General features: G+C 53.8%; 1 protein-coding gene across 1 annotated transcript; it reads left to right on the top strand.

The window, feature by feature from the left end:
* The first annotated feature begins 1802 nt into the window (after positions 1 to 1802).
* MOGAT2 (monoacylglycerol O-acyltransferase 2) lies at positions 1803 to 27149 on the top strand. Its single transcript, XM_086481585.1, has 6 exons — positions 1803 to 1896; positions 10428 to 10606; positions 23254 to 23458; positions 24921 to 25095; positions 25244 to 25443; positions 26995 to 27149. The coding sequence occupies exons 1-6, from the start codon at positions 1803 to 1805 to the stop codon at positions 27147 to 27149; spliced, it is 1008 nt and encodes a 335-aa protein (XP_086337711.1).
* The last annotated feature ends 107 nt before the right edge of the window (positions 27150 to 27256 follow it).

Here is a 27256-nt window from a genome sequence, read left to right as displayed (position 1 = left end):
AGCTCTTCCAAGGAGCCGACTCGTCCATAAGAAACCCAGAACGTGGGGCTTTCCTTGTCGTAAGAAGCCACAAGCAAAGAGCTGGGGCTCTTTGCAGCGCAACTGCTTGGGGAACGAGCAGTACAACTGCTCCAGGGTTTAGCCTGAAATTTCCGGGAGCAGAAAATGCGTCCCACGTGTTCGGGTGTCCCCACGGCTCAGGCGTGACCCTTCCCACCAGCAAAACCCAAAAAAGCTCCCTGGCATGGCTGGGCCCCAACCAGAACAAGACTGCAGGGCGCAAAACACCTTGAAACATCATCTCTGGACCCGGGATGTCCCTGCAAGGACCTTCCCCTCCTTGGTCCAGCCATGCACATCCCTGACCATGCTGGGGGTTGCAGAGCCCAGGAAGACCAGGACCCCTGGACCTGCAGGTCTCCCCACAGCATTTTGGAAATTGCTCATAGTTTCTCACCAGGAAACGTCTTGTCTCCAGGCAACAGGGCTGAAAGAGTTAAAAGCTTCCTTTGCTTTCTCCGACTGGACAGGGTCTGGACATTTGCAGCAGAAGACAAAGGATGGGGAGAGATGCAAGCGAGATCTAAGCCACTTTCAGCTGAATTAAAGCAAGCGGTGTCTTTAGGAAAGAGCCCTTGGGGTGTCACCAGGGCTCTGTTGTTTGAAAATGGGGTCGAACAGATGTAAATTCCTCATAGCCCAGCGTCTTCCTAGGGCCCGACAAAGAAGGGGGATTATTTCTCAGCCGCCACCTCTGACTTGCTTTTGGCAAGGGTTGTTCCTAGTTTTGTTCTGTAATTCTTGGCCGCGGTGAGCTTGGGGATTTGCAACGCCCCTCAGACGAGCGAGGGACGCCTTTGCAAGCGCGGCGCCTCAGCAGCGGGTCGGCGCGTTGTTCCATTCGGTCATTAGCGGCATTATTCTGTATCCTGGTTACAGCGAGACCCTCGGTTTTCTCAAGCCTCTCGTCAGATGATTTCTTTGTTTACCTGGGCGGCTTGTCAGGTCCCTGAGGATTTTTTTCCCCAAATTTCTGCATTTTTTTCCAGCCGGTAAATCGTAGCTCTTCGCTTGTGACTAGGCAGAGGCTCAGACTGTTCACCTGCTTGGAGGTAGAAATGCAAAAGGGGCTCAGTGTTTCCTGCCCCACACCCCCACATAAACACGTGCAGGGATGCGCACGGACACTTGTCTGCCCCATCCGCCCACCCCTCCGTGCCCTGGCAGAGCTGTGAGGTTGCTCGTGTACCCCCGTGCTCAGCAGTGAAACACCCTCACGTTGTTTGCCCATCTCCTTGGCCGAGACTGAACCCCATCCACACCGTACCCCTTGCACGTACAAGTGACCTGCTCGCGCTTGTCCCTTCTCCTTGTCCCCTCCTGCCGTGCACTGGGTGGTTTGGAGGGGAACGGGGGGAAATAAAGCCTGGCACACACGGGCAAACGCCTCGTCCTTTCTGCGAACATCCAAATGTCGCAAAATTTGAAAGAGACGGGCACTTGAAGGCAGGATTGGGTCCTGAAGGGAGTTGACTTCCTAGATTTGGGTGGTAAAAAACATGAAATCCTCACCGCCTAACCGCATGGTGAGTCACGCTGGCACGAAGTCCGGGACACCTCCCGGCAGCGTCCCTCTCCTCCCCGTACGGGAGGGTGGCTGCGGACAGCCACCACCACCACTGTACGTTGCCCAACCCCCTGTACTGGAAGACTGGGTAAATACTGACGGGTGACTTTGCACTCTGCCAGTCGCCAGCGGCGGAGCTTCCTTCTCCTTTTGAGACACGCACACAGAGCCCAGGATGAAGGTTGAGTTTGCTCCACTCTCCGTGCCGCTGCAGAGGAGGCTTCAGACGGCATCGGTGGTTCAATGGGTCTTCAGCTTCCTGGGTCTAGGTAAGAGACGTCTCCTTTCCCTTCTCTGAGGAGCCAGAGCAGGTTTTGCCCCAACCCCTTCTCTCCCTGACCCAAGGAAAACCTGGGACTGAAGGTCTGGGGCTGAAGGGAAGTGGCATTAAAGGCATCTTTGGGGAGCCCGCAGTGAACCCCGTGTTAGGACAAGCGATCGGCATTAGTTGCGCTCACATGTCTCTGTCTCGCTGTGTGAAGAGCAGTGTGGGAGGCTCTGTCTCACTAAGGCAGGGTTTTTTCTTCTTCTTTTTGTCTTTTGGTTTCTTGTCACGCCCGGTGGCCCTGGGGAAGCACAAGGCTCTGTGCCTGAGCCCGGGAACATCTACCCCGTGCGGGGTTTCAGCTTCTCCTGCTCTTTAGGTTTAGTGTTTTCCTGGTCTAAGGTGCTGCCCTGCCTAGTTAGTCCTGAGAAATGGCATTCCCTAGCCTGACGGGAAGAGCGTGAGGGGTTTTGCTTTGCAACCCTGGGAACAGACCCTTCACTTTGTACAGATGCCCCTGCACGCCCCGAAAGGGCATTTTTCCAGGAAAACCCAAGCAGGATGGGGAAGAGATGCATTAGCAAACTGGGACCCAGAAAAACCCGCTGCTGTGTGGAGGGCATCAGGTGCCGATGGAAAGGAAAGACACGCAGGTTTTGGATAGGAAGCCCCGGGAAATAAGGAGACGGGGGACCCAGAGCCAGGTTCTCAGGGAGTGCAAACTGTCCGGGGCAATTTACAGCCCATCGGGAGCCGAGGTGGGAGGTGACACCGCAGAGTTTCCCGTTGTCATGCCAATTCTTAATCTCTGATGGGATCTGTGTAAAGCTTCTGCTTTACCACGACAGGATAATTGTTGACTAGTGACAGGGCAATTGTTGACTAGTGACAGGGCAACTGTTGACTAGTCCCCACGCGCAGAAGCAGCAGATCTTTGTGCACCTATGGGTGCTGGCACACCAGCACCTCCAAAACCACACCTGCAAAGAAAGCATAGGCTATGCTGCAGAGCCTCATGGCATTTCTGAGATGGCTTCATCCAAACTCTGCTACAGACCTGCAGCTGAGCGGCCACCTCCGCACCAGTATCTAATGGACTGGAGCACTGGGCCATACTGGGCCAGGTGGTTGTAGTCGTTTGCAGGCTTCTTGGCATAGGTTTGGCCCCTGCTAAGTAACACTCTTCCAAACTACACATTGGCACAACTTAGGCAACGGCAGAGGCCAGGGACTATTGCTGGTAGCCAGGATGGGTGAGGCTGCCCTTTTACTGGAAGAGAAGGGAATTGGCAATGTGGACATGACTGGGCAATGCTGTTCACCCACTGGGTCAGCAAATGGGCTCTGCCGAGTTGCTTCAGAGACGGGTAACCAGTGTGGCCCACTGGGACAAACCAGAGGACACCCCTCTCCAGACAGAGGGGAAATCCCGGTGTGGTAGCGGTGGCGGAGCCAACCGAGCTGCCACCCAGCGTGGTTACGGCGTGGTGGAGTGCAGGGCACTTGGGGCCATCCTGTACTTGCGTTGCAAACCCTGGAGCTCTCCTAGTGCAGAAGAGATCCGAGCTGTGATCAACCGTCCCCCGCACACTGGAGACCACCTTGCAGGAGGAGACACGGGTGTTGTTAATCGGGGAGGGGAGATCTAGGAAAAGCCACGCAGCCCTGGACGCAATCGGCCAGATGGGGACATTTCGGGGTGCTCTGTAGCTCCCTCCTTGCTCTTGTGCCTGGTTTTCCTTCCATGGTGCCTGGATGGGATGGGGCGTAGCAGAGAAGCATCTGTGATGTTAACAAGGGGTACAACAACACATCCCTATTCCCAGCATGGGATGCAGCTGGGGCTTATGGAGCTTTAACAGCTCGCCCTGTAGGTTTGTCCCTTCTTGGCGTTGGGTTCAAGCTGGCACTTGGCTTTTCAGTGGTGGAAATGACTGCTGGAGCCAGCAGAAAGGCAAAGAATGGGCAGGAGAGAGGAATTCTCCGTAGTCAGAGGGTAACGTGGAGCTACTCAAAATGCAGGCTTTGCCTCCTGCAGGGAAATGCATCTTACTCCAAATGAGGATGAGAGCCAAACCCACACCTCCTCCATGGCTGGCCTTCCAGAGATTACTGCCTTTCCCTGCAAGAGTTTTACTTTGATTTGGTTTTTTTTTTTGGTGATACAATCTGAAACCAGTTAAGGAATGCTGTAAGAAGGCATTAGAAAGGTAATAACCAAACCTTATGGAGCAATTCTAGCTGGCTTGATTTATTTTACAAAGTTTCTCTAAGCCTAGAGCTTTCCACCCTAAAGCTCCCAGTTTAACCACTGCGAAAGCTTGATGCTAAGGGATACCCTTAGTTTCACCCCATGGGCTGCCAAACACCCGGTGCCACACTTGGTTACGTCCCTCAGGCACAGAGATCAGAGCTCCTGCGGGCAGGATTTGGCCGCCGGCTGCTCCTTTCTCTCCGAGACAGGCTTGTGCTTCTGCTGCCAGAAAAAGGGTCCCGAAAACACACGCTCGACCGCCGCCAGACGTCGGTGCAGCCCTTCGGCTGGAGATCCCGGCGGGCTCCGCTCGGCAGCGCGGGTTGCAGGCAGCTGTGGCTACGGCCGTGCCCACGCATCCCCCCAGAAGCCAAGCACGGGGTGAGGGGCTCATTCAGCCTCCGCGGGGCGCGGGGCGAGCGCGGCAGCTTGGCCCCGGTGCCGGCAGGGAGCTCCGCTGCAGCACCGCTCACACCAGGAGCATCGGCCCGTTTTCTTGGGGATGTTCCTGGCCGGGGCGCCGAGGCGAAAGGTGCCGTTTGCTTCGGATGCTGACGGCTGCTGGGAACAGGGTACGCGGTGCAAGGGTGGGAGGGGGGCGGGCATGGACTGGGAACCCCATTGTTCCCCCACCAGTAGGGTCCCAGTACTGACCAGTGCCCTCTCCTAATGCGGTGGAGCCAGGCTTCTGCAGGGCACCACTGGTGCCCAAACGGGCTGCGCTGCTTCCCGCTGCCTCTCCCGTTCCCAGTCTCCACGGACTGGGGCCGGGGCCCCCACCCCGCCGCAGCAGGCAGGAGCGTCAGGGCAGGGCTGAGCCCCCACGAACGCACCCGGGGCAGGGGCAGGGGGGCTGCGCGCGCCGCCGCTGCAGACCCAGCGCAGGACACGCAGCCTTTGAACCCTTTCCCTCGGCAGGGCTGGCTCAAAGGGCACACGGTGCCAGCGCGAGTCAGGCCCCCTCGGCATCTGAGCGTAGTCCACAGCCTGGGACAGCCTGGCTGTGCCGAGGGGCACGGCGTCCGCGCGGGGTGTCACTGTCAGGGACCCTTAGGCTGGCACTGGGGACCTCAGCGTCACGCACCTTGCAAACCCTCCTGCCAACCGCAGTACGAATCTGACCCACCCTGGGGCTGCTGCGATGCCAAAAACCTCTTTCCATAAGCTGCTGTTGACCCTGTTTCAGGCTGAAGGAGCTGATGCTGGGTTAGCGGCAACGCTGGGCCCAGCAGCTCTTTGGTGGGACATGGTCCCTACCTGGATGTGGCCAGAAAAGTCCTCCGTGTGCTCTGGAGCCTGTGGCTCACGTGGAGCCTGTGGCATATGTGTGTGTGTTGTCTGTGATACACCCGTGTTTTCACCCAGGGAGGAACTCGCAGCTCACCACAAAACTGCTGAACACAAGATGTATGTCTCCTGTGAGGAGCGGCTGAGGGATCTGGGGCTGTTCAGCCTGGAGAAGAGAAGGCTGAGGGGAGACCTGCCTGAAAGGAGGGTGTAGCGAGGCGGGGGTCGGTCTTTTCTCCCTAGTAACAAGAGACAGAACAAAGAGAAATGGCCTCAAGCTGCACCAGGGGAGGTTCAGGCCGGGTATTAGGAAGAATTTCTTTACTGAAAGGGTTGTCAGGCATTGGAACAGCCTGCTCAGGGAGGTGGTGGAGTCACCGTGCCTGGAGGTGTTGAAGAGATGGGTGGGTGTTGTACCTAGGGATGTGGTTTAGTGGTGTTGGTAGAGCTAGGACAGAGGTTGGACTCGATGAGCTTGAAGGTCTCTTCCAACCCAAACTGTTCCATGATTCTGTGGTTTTAAGATACCCACCTCCAAACACTTCATTTTTGCCTGGAGCTTCCTTGAGGCAACCTAGCCCAGAAAACCGCTGGGCCTGTGAGGGGATCCAAGGACGCCATCCCATCCACCTGCCTGTGCCTTCTCTTCGCTGACTCCCATACGAGCATGGAGATGGGAGGTGTTGGGTCCTGGATCACGAAGAGCTGCTTCAGAAGCACCCCTGGTCAAGAGCTGGGTGCAGACCTTGGTGGCCCTGCAGTCCAGGGACGTCCTACAGCTGCTTCACCCAGAGCGACACCTCACCACGGACCACCACAGACAAACCTCCCTGCACCTGCCCTGAACAGAAAGTGTAAGATTTAGGGTCTGGATGCAGCTTTCCTTCTTGACAAGGGCCCTTCGGGTTTGGTTCGGAGGGATCTCTCTTCACTTTTCATCAGAGCGCAGGCAGTGCGGCAGCTGATCTCAGCCCAGCCTGGGATTTTCTGGCCATTTTCAGACAACTGAACTGATGGGATCGCAAAGGTGAACGATGCCCTGAGACCTCCTTTTGCAGCCCCTGGTGGTCTCTGCCTTGAAGGGGCTCTGTGTAAGGGCTTAAGGCGTTTTAGAGCAATTTAGCAGTTGGGCTACCCTGCAAGAGTCCAGACCCGCAGAGGGGGGGAGATGAGGACCATGTCTATCTGCAGCTGCACCCCCAAACCTGCTTGTTCCTCCTGAGTGTACGATCGTGGCTTGAGAGGTTGCAGCCCGAGGCTGGGAATCAAGGGAGTTATGGGGGCAGAAAGCTGGATATTGTAGTGATGCTATGGCCAAATACTGAAGGTAATTCTCCCCTCCCTTCCCTTCATGAACACTGTAAGGGCAGCGAGGCAGAGCCACGTTATCATCACATCTCACCGCCATTTGTGTGCCTGGTGCGCCTGCCGGCCCCATCCTCACCAGAGAGCTTCCTCCCCCCATGGCGAACTTGACCAAGCCAGGGATTGGAGCTAGGTGATCTTCAAGGTTCCTTCCAACCCAAACCACTCTGTGGCTCTAAGCTGGAGAGCTTGTCTGGCTCTGCAGAGCCCTGGCAGCTGACGGGGTTCAAAGATGGGTTTCTCATGAAGCGGGGACTTGCAGGTTTCCCCCCATCCCCATCCCGGCACAGACTGACATCTCTTCCAGCGGCATTTCTGAGACCCGACAGCCCTTTCCAGGTCGCTTTGTGGGCACAGTGGGGTGTACGTAGGATGGAGTTTGGCCCCAGGAGGGAGATATCTGCTGAGGTTCCCTGGCCAAGAGCCTAATGCCGTGTCCAAGATGCCCTTTAAAGTGTTTGTCTGGCAGGCAGCCCAGAAAATGACAGTTTTTTGTAGGAAAGAGGAAGCTGAGGGAAATATGGCTCTCATCTGGGCAGTGCTGAAGTGGTCCCCAGTCCAGGGAGGGACAGGTAAGGAACCCTTGTCGTTCCTCATTTTCCCCTTGGGATTCCCCTCAAGGGAAGAAAGCAATGATTATGGGGAACAGCCTCACCACAAGGAAACATTCCCGTTTGCCTCCCATCCCTTCTGCCCCGTCCTGCAGAAAAGAAGCAGAAGGGGCAAGGAGGGGGCTTTAGGTTGCCCTTGCTGCTCTGCCCCTGGGAGATGACCTGTGGAGGAAGGTGGACGTGTGTTCCCCTCAAGTGTGGATCCAGGAAAGACTTGGGATTTGCAGGAGTAGAAACAGATCTTGGGTGCTGGTGCACAGTCCTTCCCTCTAGCCCTCAGCTCAAATGGATGAGGGATTTGGTCCCTTCTTGGGTGAGATGTTATTTTTCAGTGGCTTGGAGAATAAGGAGACTCTAACACGCAAAGAGTCACCCGTGTAACCCAAAAGAGGCTGGGCTGGTGCCAGCGAAGGGACCCTGGAGCCAGGCGGAAGAGCATGAAGTGCTGGGCAGTGGGGCTGGTGGTGGTCCCAGCCTGGGGACCTGTCACAGCTTCCAGGAGGCAGCAGTACAGCTCTGTGCCACATACCTTGCCACCGGTGGTCCAGAAAGTCTCAGTGTCCAACCAAGGCGATTGCACCACCTCTGCTACGTTTTCATCGAGGAGTTCGAGGACGTGACACACAGATGTCTGCAACAAAGCTGGAGGGGGGACAGCAGTCTCCCTTCATCCGAGCGGCTGGGGTGACTCCCCCTCGCACACCGGGCGGTACAGAGTGCCCCCACAAATCACCATGTGTCTGCCCAAGGCTGGGCTTGGTTTGGATGCAGGCAGGAGGATTTAACTGTACGTTTTCTGGAGCTTTCCTGTCTCTCTTTTCCCATCCATAGACCAAGGGTTCATTCTGAGCCAGGAATGGGCTCCTTTCCCACAGCAACCAGGACACTGTAAGATTTTACAAGCACAAAAAAAAACCCAATCTCAAGATTGACTGAAGGTCACTGTGTGCAGATTCTGCCCTGCAAAAAAAAAAAAAAGAAAAAGTTGAATTGCAAATGAAAGGAGGGAGAAATTAATAATTACGTAATTGCAAGATAAAGCCTCGCTTGGATGATAAGTGCATGGATTTGGGCCAGAACAACCCCTTCGTTTTGCAGAAGGTACCTTGAGCTTTGCACGGCACGATACGAAGAGCATTAGGCGTTGCACGGTTTTGCAGCAGACCTGGTGACCCAGCTCCCAGGCGCAGTAAAATTGCAACCTCTGCAATGTTCACGTGTCCTGTGGACCCTGGAGCTTCGTTTCGTGCCGTATGCTATTCTCCTCCAGGCTTATAAAGGCTGTGTCTGTGGCATCTGAAAGGAGTAACACCAGGGACAAAGAGGGGTTCGTTCTGACCTGGGTTAGACCCGTTACTCTGCAGAGAGCTGCAGCCTTTCCCCATGCACTGCGTTAGAGCCTGCCCAGGCGCCTGCCGCAGCGTCTCTACCTACAGGAGGAACATAAGATCCCATTTCATCTTTAAGGAGATTTAGGATCCTGCTAGATTATTGCTTTTTTTCCCCCATTGGAATTATCCGTACCATCACGCCAGTGTTTTAAAGAGGGGCAGGGATTTGTTTTTACACACAAATCTCGGATCAGGGTGACTAGTCACAAAAAAAACCCCAAGACTACAAACCAGACGTATTTATTTATCCTTAAGTAAATGCAAACAGGAGGTCCAAGCCTGTCTCAAACGAGAGCATCATACACCTCTTCTCCAACAGGCCCTAGCTGAGGTGAGCTGGAGAGGGCAGGTGCCAGGCGACTCCCAAAGGTGAGAATCCAGGTCCCAGAGGATGAGGGCATGGATGCACCTATCTCACAGCTGAAGCTGAAGCTGAACAGGGCATCTCCATCCTCAGGTCCTTCAGCCCTGGGTGCCAGAGCTGTGACGAAAGCCCAGAGAAGAATAAAATATAGAACCCACCACACATGATGTAACCCAGGAGCTGGAGCAGGCAAAGGGTTTGGATGAATGGTTTGGGGTTTTTTAGCTCAGTCTCCCCTTTCCTGGACAACACCAAGGCTTCCAGAGGGACAGACAGAGAGGACACAGCTCTTCCCAGGCATTTTGAGGGCGTGCTTTACTAGGGGGCAGCTTGGGGGCCACCAGCGCTTCCCAGTCTGCAGACAGACAGTGTTGGGCTTGGGTGGGATTTGATCTATCGAGCGATGCTTCTTTTCACCCAGACTTCTCTCCCCTTGTCCCCGTGCCAAAACACGGGCCGTGAGGGAGGTGGGAGGTAGAGGGCAAAGCTGAGCGCTGACTGGAAGCAGCTCAGAAAAGTCTTTAATGACTTGGGAAAGTCCCAAGTCATTAATGTCTCAGGGAAGGAAATAGAGCATTTTTATAAAATCTGTGATGGCACTGAGTTGAAAGGACTGAGAATCCTCTAGAGTCCAGGATTAGAGTTGGGAGTGAACCCGAGAAGTAGAAGAAAAGGTCCAAAAATCCATTAAAAAAAAAACTCAATAAAGAATAAAATCTTATATTTTAAAAAAAAATAAAAATCAAGGACACAATTAAAATGGGGAATCAATAGCTCAGGACAATTGGGGGCTGTACAGACCTACTGCCCCCGCTTTGCTGCCGTCGCAGTATACTAGGTGTCATCAGGGGGTATTAACAGGAGTTTTGGGGCAAAATGCGAAGGAATCAGTTACTGTTGCAGACACCAGACGGGCTCGAGAGAAAAGCCAGACAGCCAAGGGATAGAGATCTGATTCACGAGGACCCTCTGGATGCAGCGAGGTCCGTCAGTCCTGTGGGAAGAGGGGACACGGTGGCCTTTGGAGAAATAGGTGGTTGGTGCAAGGATAGTGCCCGCTTGCTCTCCAGGCTCCTGGGGCAGACAGGAGAGAAACCTCCTCTGCATCAAAGAGGTGATTCGTTCACACGGATAAAATAATTCAGCAGCGAGCCCCGTGAAGGCTGGGGCTCCTTCCTAGGACCAGAGTCCCTTCGGGTGAACCATTCCTCTCCCAGAGTCCACCCAACCCAACCGCCAACTCACCGCCGGCTTTTCTCTCAGCACAGTGCTGCACAGCTGCCTTCATCGCCCTCTTCTTCACGCGCTTTTGGCTGGTCAGTGCCCTCTACGCCGCATGGTGGTTCATGGACAGGGAAAAACCCAGCAAGGGCGGGAGGCGGATCCACGCCATCCGTAACAGCGTCGTCTGGAGGTACATGAGGGACTATTTCCCCATCACGGTAAGTGCCACCGACCCCGTCGGCTCTCAGGAGGCTCAGGGACCGACTTTGTCCTTGGTGTTTGGAGGTGGGTCTGGGACCAGCAGCGCTGAAGGATTGTCTTCCCAGCTCCCAGCGCGCTTACTGCGAGACCCAGAGAAAACGCAGACCACCGCTTTCACAACCGCATCCTTTAATCATCTGCCCTTTACACACCCATCTAACCCTGCCGCACTCCACCGGACAGGGAGATCGCCACACGCCTGTTTTCCGTGTCTATGTTGTGACACTCCTGCTCCTCAGGTGGCTCAGCATCTACCCAGCGGACACAGGACCAAGTTTTGACCAAAATCCAAGAGGTCCTGGTGCCCTGCAAGGTCAGCATCCCCTTCTCCTGCAGAAGAGGCCGGATGGGTAAAGCTGGGTGCGCAGTGGGCAGTCTCACAGAGTTGCTGTTCCCTTGAGAGGGACTTCTGTGACATTTCCTGACTTACTTTAGTGCACGTGGCTGGATTTTGCCCTGAATCTTTATCCACTATCCCCTCGGCATGTCATGGATGCATGGGCCAGCACAAGGTCCTGCCTCAGAACCACCATAAATCAGTACAAATCTGAGCAATGCAGCAGAAGAGTTTATGGGCCACGCAAGGGAGTGAGTTTTGAGGGTAAGATAGGGAGATCAGTAAGATAATTCCTTTAATGAAACGTTGCCTGTTGAGGGAACTCCGCTGGGATGTACACGGCCGGTTAGAGACAGCCCAGAGTCAGGGACTGCGTGTTGCAGTCCAGGTAGAATGAAGTGGGGAGCCCCAACAGCCAAAGGACTCATCAGCCCAAAGGGAAAACAAGAGCCCAGCCTGAGAGCCCATCCCGCATAGAGTAGGGCTGGGATAAGGATCAGGGGGAGCTCGAGCAAGGTGAGGACCAGAGATGGCGTGCCTGAGGCCACCCGTCCGGTTTGCTGCTCAACCAGCACCAAGAGCCAGCTCGTTTGAATCCCAGCCCTGCACTTCAACAGTAAAACATGACGTTTCTCTCTTCAGTTTGTCAGGGAGAAAAAAAAAACACACATCCCAAACAAAACACACCCAAAATTTTCAAGATCCTGGGGTGCAGACCAAGATTGGTGCAGAAGGAGGTTAATTTAGCGAAGAAGTCAAGGCTGGGCAAAAAAAGAAGAGAAGACAGGGTCTGTCTGGATCTCTCCTACCGTTTCCGAGTGTTTTTTACTCATAGTTGTGTTACAACAACTCAGATGGGCACATCTACCCCTAAAATGACGGTGCTTGAAAAGTGTCTCGATGTCAAGGCAAGCTGCATCGGTCCACGAGAGCGACACCACGGATGTTCTTAGATCTGCGTATAAACGCAGCGCCTCCAGGACACCCCAAAAGCAAACGCTGCAGCAGGAAAATCAGAGCTTTTTTTTATTCCCCCTAATTTCCCCGTTCCCCGTATCAATTTTTATCTCATCCCCGATGCGCCTCGTGGGCTGGCGAAGGTGCGGAGCGTGGCCTGGTTGGAGGCACGCAGCACCGATCGCCTCTCACGGGACCTGGGTGCAGCTGGTAGAGATAGATGGGGGGGCTGAACCAGACCATCACCCTCCCTTTCCGCTGCTGTGGACAGCTCAGATAAATCCACTGAACTTTGTGCTTGAAGCTGGCATATGCCAGACAAACTTCCCACGTCTTCGCTGGGTGACCCTCATCTCCCTTAGCCTCTCCGGGACCACCCGTGACAGCCCGTGTCCTGCTGCCGTGGAGTTCCTTTGCGCAAAGGCATGACAGACAGCGACGCTGAGGACCTGCAGTGAGCTATTTTATGACTAATCTCAGAGCTTAACTTGTGATTTAAGGGCTTCTGGACGAGCTTCAAAGCAAGGCCCCCGAAAGGTATATCACGATCTCCTGGGAGGAACGGGAACACATCCCAGGAAAGCTTGAGTGAGCTTTACCGTGAGGGACAGGTAATGTTTTATGGAGTTTTACAGGAAACACCAAGCGCGTTCCTGGGAAAGGATTCTCCAGGTTGCCTTCGGAAAGGCCAGGATCGCTGCGAGCCGTTTGGGCAGCCGCAGTGATTATTGCAAGAGAGATTCTGTCGATGGTTTGCGGCCCCAAGCCGCTGCTCGGGCAGTGTCAGACCCACCTCTCGGCTACAACTGCCGGCTCAGCCCAGCGACAGCTCTCCTGTCCCTTTGTCAGGACAGGGAAAGCCCCTCCTGAACGCCCCACCGCCTTGTCTGTCTGTCCTTCCCTCCCCGGCTGCCGCTGCCAGGCAGGGAGGACCTGGCAGGAGGACCAGTAAGACCAGTAGAGGGAGCATGGCTACTGGGCTGGGCTGCAGCTCGCTGGGTGAAGGCAGGGAGGGCTCAGGGGAGTCTTTCTCCTCGCGGGCCTGGGAGAAGTCAGAGGGAGCTCCACGAAAGGACAGCAGGAGACAAAAATGCAATAATAATAAAAAAAAAAAGTATTATAACCGAGCAACCACATAATACTATTTCCCCAGAACTTTTCCTCAGTCTTCCACACTCCATTTGCTCAAGGACTTTCGAAGCCAGGACACAGGACTCAGCAGCCCTTGCTGAAGGCATCTGCTACCCTTGGTCACGACAAAACCGCTTGGCATCCCCAGCACCCTGCAGCAAGGAGCTCCCCAGGTGAACTACGCAGCGTGAGGACCTCCCTGCTCATTTCACCAGAAACTCCCTGGTTAGACCATGCAAATCCCGTCCCACCTACCCATGCCACGCCTGCGTTTTTAACCTGTTACATCCCCCCATCTCCCAGGTTTTTTTCCCACCTAAAAACCCCAACTGTGTTTGCTTCCTTGCACGGGCGGCATTTCATCTCATACTGCCGAGCACGAGCTGGTTTGTTCCCAGCAGAGTGGAAGTTAAGCGTTGTAAATATGGCCTTAACTATCCCGAACGCTGCTCTCATGACGGACTAAGCTGAGCTTTTGTCCTGAATACACACAGTTGGATGCTCCCGTGGACCTTTCACTTCCCCAAAGCTTCAGCCAGAATAGGCACACAAGGGGAGTGGGATTTGGGGACAAGGACCAGTTGAGCACCCAGCACCCCGGGCTGTATTCGTGTGTAGGCTGAGTTCGTTCAGCCCTAGAGAATTAGGCATCCTGGGAAGATTAAATGTGACTCCTAATCCTCCCAGATCCCTGCAGGAAACTCAGCAGGGCCAAGCACCCCTGTGCGGAGGCAGGAAGAGCCACCTGCTGTTTTATTTTAGGCAGTGGCTTTAAACTCTGACTTTAAAGGACCCCTGGGCACGTTTGCAGCCGAGGAAGCCAAGAGAGGTTGGGATTAGCATCTGTTTTCCGGGGATCTGGGCAGCGTGGATTTGCCCGTTGCTGCAGCAAGCGTCAGGCTCCGCGCTGCGCCTCGAACGCGTGCAAGGAGCACCCTCTGCCGATGCCGCCCTGGCACAGGGAGCACTTCGCTCCTTGGTTTATCCCCCTTGGAGCTGACTGTAATTGAACCGGGGGGTTGGGACTTACAGGGTCAGGCATGACCTGGATGAGTCTGGGTCACTTTAAACAGGGGGATGAGACACAAGCGGTGAGGATTCAGGGCAGCATCCAGTGCATCAGCCAGGAAAGTGATTTCAGCTGCATCCCCCTGTATTTTAACCCCGGTCCAGTCCTTTTTCATACGCTCTCGTGATAGGCCTGCAATACATGGCTGAGCAAAGCTGCACCTTAAAATGGTGGAAAATATACCAAAAGGTATATTTGGGGCAGACGACGTTTGAAGAGATATCCCCAGGGGTGCCGGCTGTGCGTTGATGTTGCCTCCAGAGAGATTTTGGATACCTTGGACTGCTCTACCTTTGCCACGTTCAATAACGAGTCAGTGATCTGTCTGCTGCGGCCAGGTCTCTGCCCAAACCCTCAACTCCGTTGGCACAACCCCTTCCCCATCACTTGTCAACGCATCTTTATTATGAAGGATGTCCCCAGAACGACAGTAAACCCAAATTTCTCCGTCACACGGCCAAGCGAATTCACAGCTTCACTGCTTCTTCTCCCCAGCCCCAGCCCCTCCTGCTGTCACCAACCTTCCTCGTACAGCCAAGGTGCTTCGTAGCCTCAGCTGAGGAGCACCATGGACATGCAGAAGGTGAGGGTGGGGGTGAAATGGGGACAGTGTAAGCTCGACAAGATCCATCCCTACCGTAGTCCTCCCAGCAGGAGTCACTGTCTCTCTGGCTGATGATAAATTGGGGCTGGATGCTTGGCTTAGACAAGACATTTCACCTTTAGGTCGCACAGCCTGGGTTACCAGTTAAATCTAGCACCAGGAAGTTAAATTAAGGTCTCAGAGGGACAAATTCTGTCTTTGGGTGCTGTCGCCATTCAGAGCAACCCCAGCAAGCACCATCTCACCAGCTTCACTCAGGGCAGCCTGAAAAGTGCCTGCTGCGTGGAGAAGGTCCCTGTGGTCTTCACCGCACTGTTTTCCCCTTGCCAAGAGCCACGGGACATTTCTTACCAGCCTTGGGCTTATCGAAGTGCCAGTTGGACCTTATTATCCACAGCAACTGGCAGAGTCCCAACCTCTGTCGTTGTGCCTGGGCACTTGCTGTCGTTACGGGTTTTTTGTTAGCAGGACTCAAACGAGTTATTGGAGAATTACTTGATCCCCAGGAGCTGTGATTTGGGATGGCTCCATCCCATAGCTCATTCATTCTCATAATTGCATAAACCCTGACAGGGGTTATTTGTGTTGTGGTTCTGGGAAAGTGCAAGGTGTTACAGAGAGGGGACAGTTTGCGTGAACCGAGCCCAAGCAGGAATGTTTTCTTTCTTTTCATAGAACAGTGGTATCATCTATCACTGGGGATTTTGTGTTGTGGCTCATGATGGTAAATATCATTTCTGATTTCCAGCAGTCTTGGCTGTTCACATCGCTTCCTTCTGTTGGCTGGAGGAGAGGTGGTTAGGGCAAAAGCAAGGCATGGCCAAATGGCCCAAAGCCACCTCTGTGTGAGGTGGCTTTGTCCCACGTCTTGGCCCTCTCTTGTCTACCCTCGGGTGACCTTAAGGGAGGAGGGAACCGCAGCTGAAGTCAGGTCCACCGGAGGACCAGGGTCACCATCTGCACTGCCAAGCACCAGGCTAAGCCGATGGATAAAGGACGTCCTACCCCCAAAAGCAGCATCACAGGAGAGCAAGGGAGGACTTGGGCATTTTGGAGCTGCCATCCTTACCCAGCGTGGGGAGGGAAGGTGGTGAAGTCCCATCCAGACTCAATTTAAACCCACCTGGCTGGTCAGACTCCCCCATACTTGCTGCAAACACAGCGCTGAGGCGGCATTGCGGCACCTGGAGAAAACCCCAGTGCCCAAAGCCCTTTTTCTCCAACTCTCCCTCTCAGACATTTGTCACTGCTGGGACCTGGAACCCGTCTTCCTCGGCAGCTGCTGGCAGTACTCAGAAGTTTGTCCTTCCTTTGGTCTCCCATCCAGACACCCTTGGGTGGGCTACCCGCTTCTCTTTGCCTTGGCACAATTTCTCCTTCTTTGGCTCTGGCTGGGTTTCTGGATTTCTCTGCTGCATTTCATCCTGCAGAGAAACCGGCCGTGTGTTTCATCCTGCAGGAGACGCTTTCTGGAGGTGCCTGGGTGGATAGTAAGGGACCTGAGGATTTGCTTAGGACAAAGTTGAAAGGAGGTTTATCCTCCTTAAGAGCAGATTAATGAACACAACATCCTTGGAAACAAGAGTTTGGGGCCAGAGAAGGACAGAAATACAACAGCAATTGGATCTGGGAGACTTCAAATGAAGGTGGCACAAGTTTACTGACAAGTTTACTGACCAGTTCTCCTGACCACGTCCTCCTCTGCTCTCTAAACAGCTGCGGGGGTGATGCCGTGCTGCTCCCTGCCTCCCGCCACATGTTCATGGATCCCTAAGGATGCAAAGTCACATCATGTCCGTGCCCTCCCTGACTACATATCCCCGGGCATGGCAAGCACCATGCAGTGCCCTTACTCATCTCAACTTGATTAATTCCTCCGTTAACGACTTTTCAATCTCTTCAGCCCTGCAAACAACGCTGGCTGGGGGCCTGGGTGTCGCTTCCTCTCCAGGGCACGCTGCAGCACCCAGCCCTACACCCCTCTGGACTCAGGGAGAATTTGACTTTCCTCCAGCACTAGTGCACCACCAGCCTTACACGGGGAATCGCCCGCCCTCCCTGGGCTGGGGCAGGACAGGCCAGTTTGTAGGAGACAACGAGGAAACCCCAGCCACATCGCAAGGGGTCAATTAAAGCAGTCTTGTTAAAACAATGCTGAACTCCCGGGCTGACACAGTCACTCAGAAGCCCTAACTCCAATTAGCTTAATTCCACTCCAAAATGAATTAAATCAAAACAAAACAAAACAAAACGAAAGAAAACAAAACAAAATAAAACAAATACCAAACAAAGGCCGCTTTAATTCCAGCTAAGAGCATCTACTTGGGATGTTAATGCGGTTTAACTAATCCAGTTTAAAATTAATTTGGATTAATTTGCTTGAGAATTTGGATTAATTTGCTTGAGATCTTTACCAGTACGTGGGCTCCTGAAAGTCTGCGTACGCATTTCCCTAACACGGCCGACAGTGCACGGAGCAGCTCTCGCCATGTCTCTGCGGGAGCTGGGGGAACTGGGGCAGGGTTTCACTCGTGTCTTGGACCCACAATTGAGTCGACAGAATAAAGGGGGGGTTCTGTGAGCACTGAACAACTGTCGCTATCAAGATATTTCTCCATTAAAGAGAAACACAAAGCAGACCTCATCCTTCAAAACACAAATTCAAGATCGTTTGTTGGAAAGGCCAAGATTACCTCCGATCTGGGATCTCGAAGGCCTCATAACACCTTTGACAAGGGGTCATTAGTGCTGTCAGCAGCCAAGACACCAGCCAGCATCCCAACCATGCCAACGGGAAGCTCGGGGAAGCCAGCAAACCCATGGTTCGGTTTGGAGACCACCACTCTGAGCTGCCAACAGCTCCCTGCGTTTGGACCACAGGTCATTCCCATTAATCTGGCATCCTTCAGACACCTGCAAGATGAGAAACTGGTCTTGTCTCACCAAGAAAACTTCAGGTCAAGCACTTGTCTCACTTAGCTGTTTACGCACAGACCAGCTTGGCTGGACCCTCAAGTCCTTTGACAATTATTAAAGGTTCAGCTCCCCCAGAAAGACCAGAGCAGCCAATGCCATCGGGTGGGTGGGGAAATGACAGCCCAGCCAAGGCAGGAGGGAGGAGGCTCCCACCCCTCTGCACCTCAACCCCAGCCCCATTAAGCACTTCGGGGCTGGAGTGCAGGAGAGCTGGGCTGTGCGGTGTCAGGTATTAACCTTCCGGGCAGTTTGGGAAGAGGGATTGACCTCTGGCAGGGAGAGGGAAGAAGCGAATAAACAGCAGGAACAATCCAGATGGGAGGATTGAGTTTCTGCATTAACGAGTTTCCAGAGGGAGAAGGGTGATTTAGAGTCCAGGGGCAGAAGGGACTTTGCCCAAGTCTCTCTGCTACAGATTTCCTTCTCAGTCTTGTACAAGCTCTTTGGTTTCTCTGTATGTTCTGGACAAATCATCCAAACGTGAGCAGACACTGGGACAAAACGGGGACTTTCTCTCACCTCCTTTGTTTATGCCCTAGTCTACAAAGCTGAAAGATGCAAATGATTCACAGAATCACAGATCACAGAATCACTGAATGGTAGGGGTTGGAAGGGACCTCTGGAGATCATCTGGTCCAACCCCCCTGCTAAAGCAGGTTCACCTGGAGCAGGTCACTCAGGATCACATCCAGGTGGGTTTTTAGTATCTGTAGGGAAGGAGACTCCACAACGTCCCTGGGCAGCCTGTTCCAGTGCTCTGCCACCCTCAGGGTGAAGAAGTTTTTCCTCATGTTCAGGTGGAACTTCCTGTGCTCCAACTTGTTCCCATTGCCCCTTGTCCTGTCACTGGGCACCACTGGGAAGAGCCTGGCCCCGTCCTCTTGACACCCACCTTTAGATATTGATAAGTGTTGATAAGGTCCCCTCTCAGTCTTCTCTTCTCCAGGCTGAACACCCCCAGGTCTCGCAGCCTGTCCTCATAGGGGAGATGCTCCAGTCCTCTCATCGTCTTTGCAGCCTTCCACTGGACTCTCTCCAGCAGTTCCCTGTCTCTCTTGAACTGGGGGGCCCAGAACTGGACACAGCACTCCAGATGTGGCCTCACCAGGGCAGAGTAGAGGGGGAGGAGAGCCTCCCTCGACCTGCTGGCCTCACTCTTCTTCATGCACCCTAGGATGCCATTGGCCTTCTTGGCCACAAAGGCTAAGTCGTGGTCAGTGCTACCACAGGGGACATCTCTTGCAGAAACATTAACCAGATCCACCAGCTCTTGCGTGACTGGACACCTACCCTCCAGCTGCTTAGAGCAGGGAGCCAAAAATCACAGAATCGCAGACCGGTTGATGTTGGAAGGGACCTCTGGAGGTCGTCTGATCCAACCCTCCTGCTCAAGCAGGACCACTCAGAGCTGTTTGCCGAGGACTGTGCCCAGACAGCTTTGGAGTATCTCCGAGGATGGAGATGCCACCACCTCCCTGGGCAACCTGGGCCAGTGCTCAGTCACCCTCACAAGGAAAAGTGTTTCCTGATGTTCAGAGGGACCCTCCTGTGTTTCCGTCTGTGCCCATGGCCCCTGGTCTTGTTACTGGGCACCACTGAGAAGAGCCTGGTTCTGTCCCCTTTGCACTCCCCCTTCGGGTATTTATATACATTGAGGAGATCCCCCCGAGCCTTCTCTCCTCCAGGCTGAACTGTCCTGCCTCTCTCAGTCTTTCTTCATAGCAAAGACATTCCAGTCCTTTCCTGGACTCTCTCCAGGATGTCCACATCTCTCTTGCACTGAGGAGCCCAGAACTGGGCACAGCAGTCCAGGTGTGGCCTCACCAGTGCTGAGTAGAGGGCAAGAATGACCTCCCTCCACCTGCCGGCAGTATATCTAACACAGCTGAGGATACCATTTGCCACCTTTGCTGCAAGGTCCAGTTGCTAGTTCATGTTCAAACTGGTGCTCACCAGGACCCTTTGGTCCTTTTCTGCCAGCTGCTTTCCAGCTGTGCAGCCCCCAGCGTGTGTTGGCATTTGGGGCTGATCCTCTCCAGGTGCTGGACTTTGTCCTTCTCCTGTTGAACTTCATGAGGTTCCTCTCAGCTGGATACATAGAGTCAGATACACAGATCACGATCAAGCTCCAAAGTGTGTGTGTGGTTTAAAAGGACCAATCCAGAACCAACAGTGGTCAGTAGGGCCCCAGACTTTACTGGCATTGAGGCCACTAGGGAGATGAGGAATCATTTATCGGACAGACATGCCATCCAAGGGCGTCGTAAAACATTGGGGGTTGCACTTAGCTTTAGTGGCCAGAATTAGCCCCCAGAAAAAAACAAACCAAAAAGCCCAGCAAATAATATGGTAATGCAAAGTGAGACGAAAAACGCAGTATCTGAAAGTAGCTGCGTACTACAACAAACAAAATAAATCACAAGGTGAAAACATCAAGAGAAAATATGATCAACCAGAAATAGAGCTGGAAAGATTGCTGCTTGGTGGGTGTCCAGTCCTTTGCCAAGGGGACATAACCTCCCTCTTCTCTCACTTCTTATCACAGAATCAGAGATTGGTTTGGGCTGGAAGGGACCTCTCAAGGCCATCTAGTCCAACCCCCCGGCAGGGAGCAGGGACACCTTCAGCTGGATCAGGGTGCTCAGAGCCCCGTCCAGCCTGGCCTTGAATGCTACCAGGGATGGGGCTTCTACCACCTCTCCGGGCAGCCTGTGCCAGTGTTCCACCACCCTCATCATAAAAAATGTCTTCCTTGTATCCACTCTGAACCTCCCCTCTTTCAGTTCAACACCCCTTGTCCTGTCGCTGCAAACCCTCTTCTTCATTCTTGCCTCTCCTGTCCTCCCTCCCCTTTCGTGGCGGTGAACACCAAGGCAGCAGCTGGACGTGTCCTGAAGAGGGTTCTTAAGGGTGTGAGGTGTCCTAGCACAGCTGAACTCTCCTGCCGAAACGGTTTGCCCAGCTCAGTGGATGCCCTGAGTTCGGCTCTTCCTTAACAAGGAGGGTGGTGCGAGATTGGGGTGCACCTAGGTGTTAAGCCTGCTGTCAGCCCCCCCCTTTCTTGCCATCCCACACACACACACAGCTGGTGGTTTCCAACACACCCCAGCATCTCGCCCTCCTGCTTATAAATCACACAGGGATTTTGGCTTCCAAACGGCTGTTTGGAAGCCAAAGCCGAATGCGGGAAACGCTGCTGCAAGCTGAGCTCACTCAAAACCGAGCAAACAGTGGCAGGGGCCCTGGGCACTGAGTCACTCAGCCATCTGCCCCTCTTCCTCTAGGCCCCTCTGCACCCAGGCAGCGGGGGGACTCTTGTTTGTCCGTTCCCCTCATTAGGAGCAGGCGCTTGAATGGGCACATGTGTACAGTCAACAGTGCCCTAGGACGGACGGGAAATGAGCCACGAGAAAGTAAAATACACCCTCGTGACTAACCTGCGGTCCTGGCTGCCTCTGGGAAAACACACGGACCATTAGCTGCTCCCCGGGTGCGGGTGGGAGCGGGGTACCCGGAGGGGCGATGGGCGATGCGCTAAAACAGACAGGGCTTTGGTTCTTCTGGAGCACAAGCGCCTTCGAGCTGCCTGGAAACTCACGGTGGCTGCGTGGGATGGCGAACCTCGGAAAGGTTCACCCTGCCCCGGCGCTGTGAGCGTCCTCGGCACCCGCAGAAAGGGTACAGAGAGGTCGGCGTTCGGTTCTGACTGCTTCTGCCTGGGTTACGCGCGTGCTGGCTGACGCTAGCACGGCAGGGTCTTCCCGGTGGCAGCGCTGGAGGGTGGGTTTGTCACACCAGCCCCTCTCTTCTGGGCGGTCCATAGCAAGGGCAACCCACAAAATCCAAATCCTGGTTGTCCCTTACCTCCCTTTACCCATCCCCTCTTCTGCTGTGGTACCATTCCCCCATGTAGTGCCTCCCGGGCTCCAGCCCCACTTTCAGACTGGCCAGGCAGTTCAGCTCGCCGCCTAGCTGGCCCTCGAGGGCTGGGCACGTGCTGCATGTATCTGCAGTCCATGAGGTCCATCCCTAAATGCTAGACATGGGCATTCCCCACTCCCTCCTCCCAGTAAAACTGCAGCATCCCCGGGCAGACATCCATTGCTCTTTGACGGACTCATGGGTTACCCGGGCACCTCACACAGGCACAAGCAGCTGGGTTCTTGCAGGCTGTCCCCACTGGAAAGAAAACCATCAGCCTGTTCTCTGATAGATGTCTGGGGGCTGGATCACACCTTAGCATGTACAGAGCATCCTTAAATCCCCTGACACGTGCTTCAGGACAGGACAAGCCTTGGGTCCACACTGTGTGGTTGAGCAGGGACGTGTCCCTGTGCCAGATAGCAGCTCGACATGGATGTTACCAGAGTGATTCTGCGCTCCCTTTGTTATTCTGGTTGTGGGGTGGAGGGGGTGCATGTGGAAACAATCACCCATTTCTCACTTTTGGGCTTTTTTTTTTTTCCCCATATCAGAAAATGTATTGGAGGACGTTTTAAACAAAGTAGGTTCTCGACAGGCATCCAGGCCAGCTCAAGGCAGCAGGAGGAACTGTGCCGTTGAAAATGTCATTTTGGGCTGTCTTGGTTTGAAAGACAGGTGTCTGCGGAGGAAGGCAGGAGCCTCCCTTGAAATGGAAAATGCAACCCCCTTCCCTCCAAATTATTGTAATTTTGACATTAAGGGGCCTTCAGGCAAAGATACGGGGAATAGGAATAACAGTTCTTTACTAATATATATATATATATATAACACAAGGCAGGGAAAAAACAAACAACCCCCTGGTTTACACTGACAGAGTCAGGAATACAACCTGACCCCCTGTTAGGGTGGCAGTAGCAGTCCGATAAGATGCTGGCTGCAGTCCTCCTGAAGCGATGGATGCAGTTCTGTGGAAGCAGCGATCAGGTAAAAGGGTCTGGTCTTCCTCCGAAGGTCCAGTGGTAGGTAGGTAGCTCTTGTCCTCTGGAACTCCAGTGGGGGGAAAAACTCCTCTGGGAATCCAGTGGAAGAAAGGCTGCTAGGGTGTTGGAGATCTCAGTTTTTATTTGGCATGGACTGCTTGGCTCCTTCCCCCCGGGCGGAGCATCTCACACTGGGATGGGGAGTCGTGAGGCAGTTCCTTGATGGGCCATGAACAGGAGATAGCCCAGGAGCGAGTTATCGATGGGTCAGGCGATAAGGCATTGTTGTGCCCATTGACAGGAGATAGTCCAGAGGGGGGAGGCAGGGAGCACCGCCCCACCTGGTCTCAACAGCTCCTGAAGATGGTAATGGAATACATTTTGGGCACATCTTACACTGTAACCTAGGACAGGGCCAACGGGTGGGAGGATACAGGCAATGAAATATATCTCAGTGAAAAATGGCAGAGTTGTTCCAGTTGACCTTTTCCAACAGAAGGCATGGTGGGTGCTAGGGACCCCCCCCTCCAGGAATCCCCTACCTGCTCTCCATAGCCAATGCTCCACTCCTACAAGGTGACAGCACTAACTCATGGTCCATTTTGGGCTCCATCCCTGTGTCCCAGCTGGTGAAGACAGCAGAACTGGACCCTCGGCAGAACTACCTAATGGGATTTCATCCCCATGGAGTCCTGGCAGCAGGAGCCTTTCTCAATTTCTGCACAGAGGCGTCGGGCTTTTCCACTCTCTTCCCGGGCATCACCCCACACCTGATGATGCTCTCCCTGTGGTTTCGCATCCCGTTCTTCAGGGACTACTTGATGAGCGGAGGTAAGCAGGGCAGCAGCACGGGCCAACCCCTCTGGCAAGCAGTGGGATGGTTGGATGCTTTTTTGGGGAGCAGAGAGTGAAGACGTCAGGGGAAGAGGAGTCAAGGGTCTGTTTGGCCCCATCTGTGCCCAACCATGGACACAGCTACTGGAGCTGCCACCCAAAAACTCTCTGAAGTTAAAAATTGCCCTCCTAGCTGTTATCTCTGCTGTTCAGCTTCACAGATTGCCTCTGAGCTCAGGGCACCGCTGTGTAACAGCGAAATACAGGGCAAATCGTGAGCAGAAATGCCGAGCCCAGCAGGGCAGGGTGGTCCCGTATTTATTTCTTTCTCTGCAAATAACATTCAGGCTTGAAATCGGGGTTGCCACTGAAAGAAGGGGAAAACCTGTTTTTCCAAAGCCGCTGCTGCTTGCAGGGAAGCAGCATCCAGGGAGAGAGGATGCACGGAGCATCTCCTCCCGGTGCAAAGCCCTGTGGCGGGAGAGGAAGAAGAAATGAAAAGGAATCAGTAAAATTAAATGGAGAGAAGGGAAAGGGAGTTTCGAGAGGGTTTTGGAGGCCGGCAGGAGATGACCTCCATCTCTCACTGGTGGGCCTAGGGGATGGCCACTTCTCCAGCCACACGGGCTCCTGTCGTGGGCAGGATCCAACAGACTAAACACAGGCATCCAGCTCTGTCTGAGACACCCCAGGACATTCATCACCCTGTTTTCCACATAAACCATGGCTCCTGCTGCTGAAAAAATATTTACACAGAGAGGGGGGAATCATAACAGTGAGATAGGAGAGAGTTATGGCTCAGGCGAAAGACGGTTTAATCACTGTTAGCGTGGGAGTGCTGTGCACAGCTCGTTTTCAGGTCGATCACATCCATTTGACAAAGAGGTTTTCACTCACAAATTATTTCACCCCTTGAAATAAGGGATTTTTTTTAAAAAAAGTCAAAACACTGTTGCTTTGTCATTTCTGAATTAAAGACTTCTAACTTTTGCAAGTAAATAATATCAAGGGACCAAATTCGGCATTAAATTCCACTTTAAATCAGCAGCAGCCACTGAACTTCACGTGTGTTGTGCCCTAAAGCAAACGTTTCCTTGACTTCAGAACGATTCAGATTGGACATGGTTTCACTTGACAACAAAACAAAAGAGATTTTCCCTGGGGCTTAAGCGCAGCTCGCGCTCAGTTTAAATTTTTCCTGATTTTTTTCCCTGTTTCTCACTTCTGGGCCAGGGATAATTGCAAAGGGATAATTGCACATTCACATGGCAGAGCCGGGCACCTTTCAGGGGAGCTGGGCTGAGACTGACAAAGCATAGGGAAACTCTGAAAATGAAGTGTTGAGCAGCCCCCCGGAGCTGGGTAGTGGGGAAAGAAGGTACAGAGCAAACCACAGTCGTGTGGGTTTTACAGATTTACATTTACAGATCTACATTTTTTCTTCCTCTCTTCCCCCCAGGCCTTGTCCCCTCCGACAAGGAGAGCGCATCCCATGTGCTGCAGAAGCCAGAGGGTGGGAACGCGCTGGTCATCATCGTCGGTGGGGCGCAGGAGGCCCTGGATGCCCGGCCAGGATCCTACACCTTGCTGCTGAGGAACAGGAAGGGATTTGTCCGCCTGGCCATCGAGCACGGGTGATGCAGGGGATGGGGGCATGGGGAGGGACGCTCCGGTCTGCGGCTGGTTAATGAAGCTGGTTTTGGCGAGAGGGGGAAGGTGGTTCGGGGTGTGCTTTGCATGAAGATTACCTCACGCCCCTACATCGGGTTCGGCTCCCCGCAGCACCCCGCTGGTCCCCATCTTTTCCTTCGGGGAGAACGACCTCTTCGAGCAGGTGAGAAACCCCAAGGGCTCCTGGCTGCGGCAGCTCCAGCACCGGCTCCAGCAGATCATGGGCATCTCCCTTCCCCTCTTCCACGCGCGAGGCATCTTCCAGTACAGCTTCGGGCTGGTACCCTACCGGCGGCCCATCTGCACCGTGGGTAAGTCCTTCCTCAGCACGCTGGCACGACGCCGGCCACGCTCAGCCTGGTGGGGCGGGGGGACACCAGGGACAGTCCCTGGGTTGTGTCAGGCCGGAGCATCACGCCAGAGAGGAGGACCTGCGATGGGCTAGAAATGGGCTGGCAAAGCGGTGTCCCCAACTTCTCACGTGTCGCACTGGTTTGGGACCCTGGCTTGGTCTTCTGGCAGAGCCCAGGTCATCTGGGCGGCGCTGGGAAAGCCCCAGAGCACCCACAGCCACCCCGTCACCCCTGTGGGATGCAGCCAGCCCCACCCCCGGTGCAGCCCGGTGATGCGAATCTCTGCGATAGCGTTGGGTTAAACTTCTTCCCAGCCCGTTGTACAACAACAAGTAGGACAACCCCGCAGCGGTCTGCAGGTTTGCTCAGTGTCCCGTGCAAACCCCAACAGCCACAAACCCCAACCTATCTGAACATGAACAGGGCAAGCCATTTTGACCAGAGACCATGCCCATGGGAGACCGAATTTCAAGAAAGTCTTTGCTTTTGAAGAAGTTTTGCCTGATTTCAACAACTCTGTGCTCGGCCGACCAGCGCAGCTGATGCTCTGCGACTTAGACGAAGTAAAGAGGCTGTTGGGGAAGGCCAGAGCTCACCCTGCTGATTAGGTTTGACAGCCAACAATTACTTCTAATTGTTTTACAACCTGTTTGGATTGTCTCAATGGTTTTATGGGCTGTGCAGTATCACAAGGGCTCTTCATTAGTCTGATGAGGAGCAGCATTACACGATGACGAAACCCTCTGTCACTTGACAAACACAATTTGAGTATGAGACCAGAGTAAGAGATGTAGCTCATGAACTTCCCTGTCCCCTGCAGACAGCTGGTCCTGCTGCTGGTGGCTCTGGCAGGTGGGAAGAGGTTTCTTCTAGTGCTAGGAATCAAATTATTTTGATTCACCCTTGAAAAAAGTATGGTTTTCTAAAGATAAATGGGTACTTTGTTCCTAATATAAAATCAGATGTTTCACAGTAGCTTTAATCTGAGCAAAGTGGAAGCACCTCAATCACTAGTGTTTTTAGATGGTCTTGGGCTCCCCAGCACCCCAATCACTAGTGTATTTAGATAGTCTTGGGCTTCCCACTGCCTCAGTTTCCCCAGTTGCAATGCAGATCCCAAGGCCATGTGGGAACAGCTTGGAAAGCCCAACCCAAACATTAGGATGACGTTGCCTTTGCCCACAGCACACATGAGATGGCAGGAGCAGCTGTAGGGACTGCGTTGGGATGCACAGAGGCAGAGCTACACAGAGGGTCTTTGGCATTAACCAGCTTTGCAGGTGGGGAAACTGAGGCAAGGACAGATGTGACCTTAGAGACTGACAGCAGAACCAGGATCTGAAGCTCCATCTCCCTACCCCCCTGGTTGTGCTGCCTCCCAAACTCCAGGACTTGACTGGTCATATTGATCCGTCCACTGCACCCTTGGCGAGGTGGACCTCCGCTCTGTGCTAAGGCGTGCGCAGTGTCCAGAGGGACCTGACACTGGCTCCTGTGCTTGTTTTCCAGTTGGGAAGCCGATTCCAGTGCAGAGGAAGCACAGACCCTCCGAGGAAGAGGTTGATCAAGTCCATCAGAAATACCTAAAGGAATTGTGCAAGCTCTTTGAGGAGCACAAAGCTAAATATAACATCCCAGAAGACAGACACCTGGAATTTATATAGAGCTCCTCAAGCGAGGTGAAACCCTGGAGGCCAAGCTCCGAGTTTTCCCCTGTCTCTGGAACTATTTCACAACCTCAACTTAATCGCAGTTAACATACGGTGCATTC

The sequence above is a fragment of the Leptosomus discolor genome, chromosome 1, assembly GCF_034619465.1.
Source record: "Leptosomus discolor isolate bLepDis1 chromosome 1, bLepDis1.hap2, whole genome shotgun sequence".
Taxonomy (NCBI): Eukaryota; Metazoa; Chordata; class Aves; order Leptosomiformes; family Leptosomidae; genus Leptosomus; species Leptosomus discolor.
This window is presented reverse-complemented; position numbering and strand designations above follow the sequence as displayed.